The 9,282-nt window shown below is 39.8% G+C and overlaps 1 protein-coding gene across 1 annotated transcript; it reads right to left on the minus strand.

The window, feature by feature from the left end:
• Positions 1-1,343: 1,343 nt before the first annotated feature.
• Positions 1,344-3,280, minus strand: LOC113019730 (nuclear factor 7, ovary-like). Its single transcript, XM_026163548.2, has one exon. The coding sequence runs from the start codon at positions 3,278-3,280 to the stop codon at positions 1,892-1,894; it is 1,389 nt and encodes a 462-aa protein (XP_026019333.2). The 3' UTR covers positions 1,344-1,891.
• Positions 3,281-9,282: the final 6,002 nt, after the last annotated feature.

Consider the following 9,282-nt stretch of genomic DNA (forward strand, 5'->3'; position numbering starts at 1 on the left):
CCTGAGTAGTGATTTTAAAATAGTTTAAACTTAAAAATCATGCCATTGCATTTTCTTCTTTTCAGTCTCATTCTTAATATAGAAAATTCCATTACATATGAACATTCAGTCACATATGGGTAGGCTTCACTTCATGTGTCATCCATTTTATGCTATTTTACTTCAATTTCATTAGTACATTCTTGTGTACTCATTCAGTTCAACAGTATCCCTTTTAAACCAAATACTTTCATATCTTTAAAACTCTGTGTTTGTCAATCACAATTTACTCAAAACAATTTCTTTTTACTAAATTGTACACCTTAAAAGTCAGAGACTCAGAAATCAGTGTGTGTGTCTGCTCTCTCTCATGCACTTCCTTACATGCACACACACACACCTTTATCTTATCTCTACCTTACCTTATCTCTTTTGTTCAAGAACAAAGAATAAAGTTACTGTTATTAAAAGCACACAAAGAAACTCTATTATAGCACACTATTATCACATATAACAGTGGTCCCCAACCCCCGGGCCTCGGACCGGTACCGGTCCGTGAGTCGTTTGGTACCGGGCCGCGAGAGTTGAGGCTCAGGTGTGAAATGTATAGTTTTCAGGGTTTTTATCAGTTTTCAGCGTTATTTTGTTATCGTTTTGATTGTTAACTCGGTTTTCCCGGGACTTTTCACGTGTGTTATGAATAAATCTTCTTTTTTTAGGTACCGGTACTAGTTTTATTTTGTTGTATTTATCCGCGACACATTAAAAGCCGGTCCGTGAAAATATTGTCGGGCATAAACCGGTCCGTGGCGCAAAAAAGGTTGGAGACCACTAACATATAAGACTGGAGGTTGTGCCTTTTTACCCTATTTTGGACGTAATGAAATTTCAATCTCTCTATGTCCCAGTGATTAAAATACAATCAATATAATTTATTATACTTTTTATATACTAATATACTAATATATATATATATATATATTTGCATTCAAATAATGAAATACTTTAGTAATGTCTAAATGACTAAAACAATTAAAAATAAATTCAATTTACTAATGCGTCCATTATTGCCCAATTCATTATTAAAGTGCAAAATGTTTTATTTGATAGATTTGACCATAATTACTCCATAATGAATAATGATTACAGTATTTAAGCTTATGATTTTTAGGTAGATCAACATTTACAAATACCAGAAAAGATATGTGTAACAATGACCATGGATAGCTGACTATAATGTGAGCCGCAGATACAGGATGGAATCATTGCCTTTATTAGTAAATACATGCGTTGCCTTTAACATTCACACCTTTAATTTTGATACATGCCCTGCAACAACTGCCTTACAGCAAGATTAGTTAAAATTTTTATTTTTAAATATTTTTAACAACAAAGATAGCATATTGACATGGAGCAATCCTGCATTACAGTAGTATTATGATGTTAGTGAACAAAATAAAACTAATGTTTTACTCAGTGCAACTTTTTCAGTGTTCATGTTGATTAAAATTTACAGGATTGTATGTGGAATCAATCCATCCATTTGCTTCTGCTTATCCTTTTCAGGATCGCGGGGGCGCTGGAGCCTATCCCAGCTGTCATAGGGTGAGAGGCAGGGTACACCCTGGACAGGTCGCCAGTCTGTCACAGGGCTAACACACAGGGACAGACAACCATTCTCGCTCATATTCACTCCTGCATTCACACCTATGGGCAATTTGGATTAACCAATTAACCTATCTCCACAGACTGCATGTCTTTGGATGGTGGGAGGAACAAATCGTTGTTGTCCTTATATTAATAAGTTAAAACTGTCAACATTTCATGATGAACAACGAGGCAGCAGGAGGACAGCTGCAGTTTAACAGCTTCAACTCACTGACAGGAAACAACATTAGAAACATCATCATCCTCAACTCATCTGCTGCACTGACACTGACACCTTCAACGGCAACACCTTCACTTTATCCCATGTATAAATGTATGGAAACATCCTGTGAGTGAAAGTGTGTGTGAATGTGTGTATGTGTGTGTTAGTATCAGGATCAGAGAACGACAGCTTTCCTCTGTTCCAGTCCAGATTCACTCTGATCCTCTGGAGCTTCTTCAGAACAGAGAGAGCAGTAACAGGAGCTGATGGTGAGCGTGCTGAGTATTTGCCTAAACTGAAACCGATTTTCCATATTCCAGATCTTATCAGTCCCTTCCTCTGCACAGACTCTGCTAACACACCCAGTTCCCACCCTGTACTGTCTCCAACTTCAACATCCCAGCTGTGAGTCCCTGAGTTAAAGCCCTCAGAGCCCAGGATAGAGCTGTATGAATCAAACCTCTCTGGATTATCAGGAAGCTGCTGCCTCTCTCCTCCTCGTCTCACACTGGTCAGATCTTCAGACAGGATGAGTTGTGGATGAGCAGTGTTTGGGTCCAGAATGAGAGGAGTGTAGGAGACCATGTCCTTCTTATTATTCCAGATGTTGAAGGTCAGGTTGCCCAGGTGTTTGGCCTGGTCTATCAGAGCTCCTGAGGGCAGCTGTGGATCATCCAGCAGGGGGCAGCGCTGGACTCTTTCCACTGCAGCCTTGTAGTTGTGCAGGAATGAGACGTCTTCAGCTCTCAGCTCCTCCTCTGTGGCTCTGACTGTGTCTGAAAGAGCTGCTATCTCTCTGCTCAGAGCCTCCATCTTCTCCTTCATCATCCCACTCTTCTGCTCCTCTTCCTCCCTCAGTGCAGCCAGCCTGGCCTCCTCTTCCTCTGCTAGAAACTGGTGAAGCTTCTTAAACTGCTCCTTAATCTGCCTCTCTGTGTGTCGGGCCTGGACCTTAATGTGTTCTGCTGTTTGATCAAACTTCACTTGAACTTCTTCACAAACCTTTAACTTCTTCTTTAAGGGCTCCAGAGTTTCCTGAAGTTCCTTCTTGTGTTGTTGTGCAGCTTCATCGATGGGTCTGAATCTGTGATTGGTGTGTTTTTCTGAGGCACAGCAGACGACACACACTGGCTGCTGATGGTCCAGACAGAAGAGTTTGAGTTTCTCAGAGTGCAGACTGCAGAGAGCCTCTGAAGCTCTCTGATCTCTCTCCTGTAAGAACAACTCACACAGGTTCTTTAAAGCTCGGTTTAAAGGTGGATCATAAACTGATATTTCCTTACAAACTGGACACTCGTGTGTTGGTCTCTCTCTCCACCATCTCTTCAGACAGTCTTTACAGAAGCTGTGGCTACATGACAGAATAACAGGATCTCTGAAGACCTCCTGACAGACCGGACAGCAGAGATCCTCCTCTGATCTGGAAGCCATTGAGTCTGTGAGTGAAGCTGAAAACAGCAGACAGGCAGTACAGTCAGTCCTGGCTCCCCTCCCTCCTCTACCACCTTCACTGAAACTTCCTTTGAGTCGTGTTTTTGCTCAAACTCACATTCAGTGTGTGGAGCGTCAGCAGCTTGAAGCAGCAGTGTTGGAGTTTTCCACTTTTCTCTCCTGTAGTTGGACTCACTCAGAGGAAGCTGCTAGTTTGGTCTGAGCTCAGTCTGATCGTCTGTGCGTCTCTCTTTACCGATGAAAAAGAACAGCTTGTTTCCTGGTTTGTCGCAGTTTACTGATGTAAGGGGCGGAGCTCTTTTCACCTCCCTTGGCTGTCAAGAGTTTTGCTTCAGCCATAAATAAAGGTGTGTTTCATCACAGAGTTCACTTGTTTACCTAACAGCAGCTGTAAAACAGTTCAAAGCATTAAGCTCAGAAAATAATGTGTCACTTCATGTAGTTGTTTGGGAGGCTTTATTTTGAAAGTGCTTTATCCTGCCTCAATATTTGGCAGATTCTCTAGCTGCTGGTGTGTAATACAAACACAGGGGATTTCATGTGTTTACTGGGATGCAAATTCTTCTTCTACCTTGTGGGATTATAATATTATTTTATGCCATGTTAGACCCCTAATTAAAGATTGTGAATTATTATGTAGTTTTAGTTTGCATTATTCTCCTGAATTAGAAGAAGCTGATAACTATTGCATTTGTTAAACTGATTTGCATTACATTAGACTGCTGATTTATTGTGAATGAATGATATTGTTTTATGCTGCAATATACTGCTGAGTTATAAGAAATACTGTTTGCAGAAAGTCATCGCCTTATTTGTCTGATTAGAAGAGAACAGAATATACTGGAGTTTTCTGCCCCATCTCAGCAGGAGCAGATAAACAGGGAGCCAAGGTCGTAGCTTAGGCGCTGTGTGAGAGAAAGAATGTGAATGTTTAGTCTTTTATGATAAGGTGGGGGCCACTAGAGGCTATAAGAGTTTGATCAATGCTCCACCATTTTGAGATCTGATGCTGTCTGCGTACGGTGTCCATCTCCCACGCGTGTGATCATTAAAATCATTGTTTGACTCAACCCGGCCGGACCAGTGTTGTTATTGTGGTGTTTCCTCCTGTATCCATCCCCAATATTTGAATCCGTAACAACCTTTAACTCTCACAGACCCAGTTTCCCTTTACTGGGTCTGCAAATGTATAGACATAGTATATTGTTACACATTTGTACAGTCTCACACAGCTCTTGATAGGCGCACTGCATTATGGTTAGGGGCCGAGCTTGTTTACTCCTGCTAGAGCTGCTCTTTTATTGAGAGACTCCTTCTTGTGGTGTAAAGGAGGGATAACTACCTTTCCAGCACTTTGTCTTATTGGAGACTGGGGCACACATTATTTTACAACAACCAAAGAAAATAACATATTTGAACAATATGAACATTTCAACCAAATATTATATTGTAACTAAAAGATTGTGGGGGTGGGGGTGTCTTGTTTTTGTCCTTAATGCCTCTCTTGTCCTTACATATGTATACTTATCAGTATCTTGGAGTAAAATTGTTAATTGCTCATATTATTTATATCCAGCAACTACAACTTCAAAGTTTAAGTAAAACATGATAGTAGTAATTTACTATTAGTGTGCGTGAAGAGCGTACAGCCTCACAGGAAATCTCTCATTTCTGCACATTTCTGCGGTTAATGGACACAAACTCACAGCGGAGCCACCTGGAACATTTGCTGGTAAGTGGACTGAGAGCAAACTGTTAATGTAATGTTAACCATGTGTCACCCACTCTGTAACTTTCTCAAGAACTAAAGTTCCATAGTACCTGAACTTTCATTCTTTTTTTTTTTTCTTTTTTTTTGCCTGTCCCATTTGGTTCTTTAGCCGTCAGAATTGTTGTCTGAAGACCAACAAGGATACCCAATGGATTTACTTTGCCAAATGGATCATTGTGGCATTGCCGTATTGGTCCATTTGATCGACCTTTGTTTTTATTATTTATTATATTTTATTTTCAGATGTTACAGACGGGACAGACATGAGTGAGGGATAGGAAAGGGAGAGAGAAAGAGGAAGGAAAAGAAAAACAGAAGGGGAGAGGGACAGTGAGAAAGGGGGGGAGAAAAAAAATCTCCTGGATCACCTGTTGAGAGAAGAAGAATAGAAAACAAGCAAAAAAAAACAAAAAACTAAACCAACATACTAGACACAACACCATCACATTAATCTAGCTAAGTGTAAACAGCAGTAAATACTAAATATTCAATGTTGTTGTGCAGCACGCAGGACAGACAGCGCACAATGTACTTTCATTCTTAAGCCGTTTGCCCATTGTCAGTACCAGTCAGAGTGCCTTATTTTATTTTTTTATTTGAGACTATTAAAAGAAACATAACTCGAAGTTAATACTTTGTCCTACAATTTGATTTGTAATAAGCATATTTTTTCTCAGTAGTGAGTATGTTGCAGAATGTCTCTGTGTGTTCAGCCTTTTTTTCTGTTTATATCTTTTGTCATCATGGAACAACCTGTTCATTGGAGACAACGGTGCTTTTGCCTATCAGTACAAATAATAAAAAGGTTGTTCCATGTTCTTTTGTATGCATGAAATCCATTAACTAGTCACCAGAGATGGGCAGTAACGTGTTACAAGTAACGTGTTACTGTAATGCAATTACTTTTTTCAAGCAACGAGTAAAGTAAGGGATTACTATTGCAAAAAAGGTCATTAGATTAAATTGGTACACCCCAAATCTCCACCATGAAAAGAAAAAACAAAACTGATAGTTACTGCTTTACTGCGTTACTAAAACCGTTAATTTAATGTTATTAATGTAATTTAATGTAAAATAATGTTGTACTACGTGATTGCTAGTGACACAGCTATGTTAGCATAACATTAGCACAGTGAAGCTGGAGGATGAACGCCAACTTTTTTATCCACTCGATAAAAGTTAACGTGAGGGATTCTTGTGGTCAGGGACAAATGCAATCGCATAGCAGGATGCTATACACGGGGCAAACTTCAGTTAGGAAAGCAACTGAGATTATTCATCCAGTCATTTGCTATGATTGTTGCCCGGCATAATTTGCAGATGATAATGGTTGTAGCCGCTGCGATGCTTTCGACAAAAACAGGCGCAGCTTGATGACATCATCAACATGCGCTATCGCGGTAGAGCGGTATAGTCAAAATATCTATCGTTGGTCAAATTTATATCGTTTGTATCTTATATCGTTTATATCGCCCACCCCTAGAATCGTGTATGTTTTTCGTTCTACTTCTCACGTGTGCACCACTTTGTGTTGGTCTTTCACGTGGAATTCCAATAAAATTGATTCATGTTTGTGGCTGTATTGTGACAAAATGTGGAAAAGTTCAAGGGGGCCGAAAACTTTTGCAAGCCACTGTGAATATATTAAACCACTCTAAAATACAATCGATGAATGCATTGGTGCCTACTGATACAGTGAAACAACAAAAACAAATAAACAAAAACAACAACCTAGCTGTTGAATTAAGCAAGAGTGAAATAAATTTAAAAAACCACTGGTGTATCTGGACCTCGGCCACGAAGCCAGAGATCCACCCTGGAAAAGAAGCAGCTTGACAATCTGTAAATCAAAACAGGACATCACTTTGACTGAACAATTGACCGCAGCAGGAATAGCCCTCCCACCTTGCTTCATATGTATTGTTCAGCTACCTGTTTAAAAGATGGGGACTAACAAATATCGACAAACGCTGGTTGAGTCCCTTACATGTTTTGTCACAGGAACAAAACAATGGTTTCTTCCTACAGGGGGTAAAGATACAGCACACTTTAAACCTCCGCCAAATCACCAAAACACAAGCGGACCATTTTCGGTGACCTAAAGCTTCAATAAAAGGCTAAGGGACCCACATCAAAGTTCAAAGTGCCAAATACCGCGGCTTGGACCAGGCACTCACAGAGCTCCAGGTTCACTCAAGAGAATGAGTAACTGCCTGTAGTGATGCGCGAATCATGAACGAATCGTTCAATACCCACCCACCACTTTAATCACACTCTAGATCTTGTTTTAACATATGGCATCGAACCTGAACATTTAACAGTGTTTCCTGAAAACCCTCTCCTGTCTGATCATTTCCTGATAACATTTACTTTTACAATAATTGATTACACAGCGGTGAAGAGTAGACTTTATCAAAGTAGATGTCTTTCTGAAAGCACTGTAACTAAGTTTAAGAATATAATCCACCCACTGTTATCATCTCCAATGCCCTGTACCAACACAGAGCAAAGCAGCTATCTGAACGCTACCCCAACAGAGGTCGATTATCTTGTTAATAATTTCACCTCCTCACTACGTACGACTCTGGATACTGTAGCTCTTGTGAAAACTAAGGCCTCAAATCAGAAGTACCTGACTCCGTGGTATAATTCTGAAACACGTACCCTAAAGCAGATGACTCGTAATCTGGAGAGGAAATGGCGTGTCACAAATCTAGAGGATCATCATTTAGCCTGGAGAAATAGTTTGCTGCTTTATAAGAAAGCCCTCCGCAAAGCCAGAACATCTTACTATTCATCACTGATTGAAGAAAATAAGAACAACCCTAGGTTTCTCTTCAGCACTGTAGCCAGGCTGACAAAAAGTCAGAGCTCTTTTGAGCCAACCATCCCTTTAACGTTAACTAGTAATGACTTCATGAACTTCTTCACAAATAAAATTTTTATCATTAGAGAAAAAATTACCAATAATCATCCCACAGATGTAATATTATCTACAGCTACTCTTAGTACCATTGATATTAAGTTAGACTCTTTTTCTCCAATTGATCTTTCTGAGTTAACTTCAATAATTACTTCCTCCAAACCATCAACGTGTCTTTTAGACCCCATTCCTACAAAACTGCTCAAAGAAGTCCTGCCATTAATTAATTCTTCGATCTTAAATATGATCAACCTATCTCTAATAATCGGCTATGTACCACAGGCCTTCAAGCTGGCTGTAGTTAAACCTTTACTCAAAAAGCCATCTCTAGACCCAGCAGTCTTAGCTAATTATAGGCCAATCTCCAACCTTCCTTTCATATCAAAAATCCTTGAAAGAGTAGTTGTCAAACAGCTAACAGATCATCTGCAGAGGAATGGTTTATTTGAAGAGTTTCAGTCAGGTTTCAGAGCTCAGCACAGCACAGAAACAGCTTTAGTGAAGGTTACAAATGATCTTCTAATGGCCTCTGACAGTGGACTCATCTCTGTGCTTGTCCTGCTAGACCTCAGTGCAGCGTTCGATACTGTTGATCATAATATCCTATTAGAGCGATTAGAACATGCTGTAGGTATTACAAGTACTGCGCTGCAGTGGTTTGTATCATATCTATCTAATAGACTCCAATTCGTGCATGTAAATGGAGAGTCCTCTTCACACAGTGAGGTTAATTATGGAGTTCCACTGGGTTCAGTGCTAGGACCAATTCTGTTTACATTATACATGCTTCCCTTAGGCAGTATCATTAGAAGACATAGCATACATTTTCACTGCTATGCAGATGACACCCAGCTCTATCTGTCCATGAAGCCAGATAACACACACCAATTAGTTAAACTGCAGGAATGTCTTAAAGACATAAAGACCTGGATGGCCGCTAACTTTCTGCTTCTTAATTCAGATAAAACTGAGGTTATTGTACTCGGCCCTGAAAATCTTAGAAATATGGTATCTAATCAGATTCTTACTCTGGATGGCATTACCTTGGCCTCCAGTAACGCGGTGAGGAACCTTGGAGTCATTTTTGACCAGGACATGTCCTTCAACGCACATATTAAACAAATATGTAAGACTGCTTTCTTCCATTTGCGCAACATCTCTAAAATTAGAAATATCCTGTCTCAGAGTGACGCTGAAAAACTAGTTCATGCATTTATTACTTCCAGGCTGGACTACTGTAATTCATTATTATCAGGATGTCCAAAAAACTCACTGAAAAGCCTTCAG

Source organism: Astatotilapia calliptera, chromosome 3 (assembly GCF_964374335.1).
Source record: "Astatotilapia calliptera chromosome 3, fAstCal68.1, whole genome shotgun sequence".
NCBI classification, from domain to species: domain Eukaryota; kingdom Metazoa; phylum Chordata; class Actinopteri; order Cichliformes; family Cichlidae; genus Astatotilapia; species Astatotilapia calliptera.

What these genes read in the sequence shown, in the direction of transcription:
- LOC113019730 (XM_026163548.2), bottom strand. Translation starts at nt 3,280, where the DNA reads ATGGCTTCCAGATCAGAGGAGGATCTCTGCTGTCCGGTCTGTCAGGAG.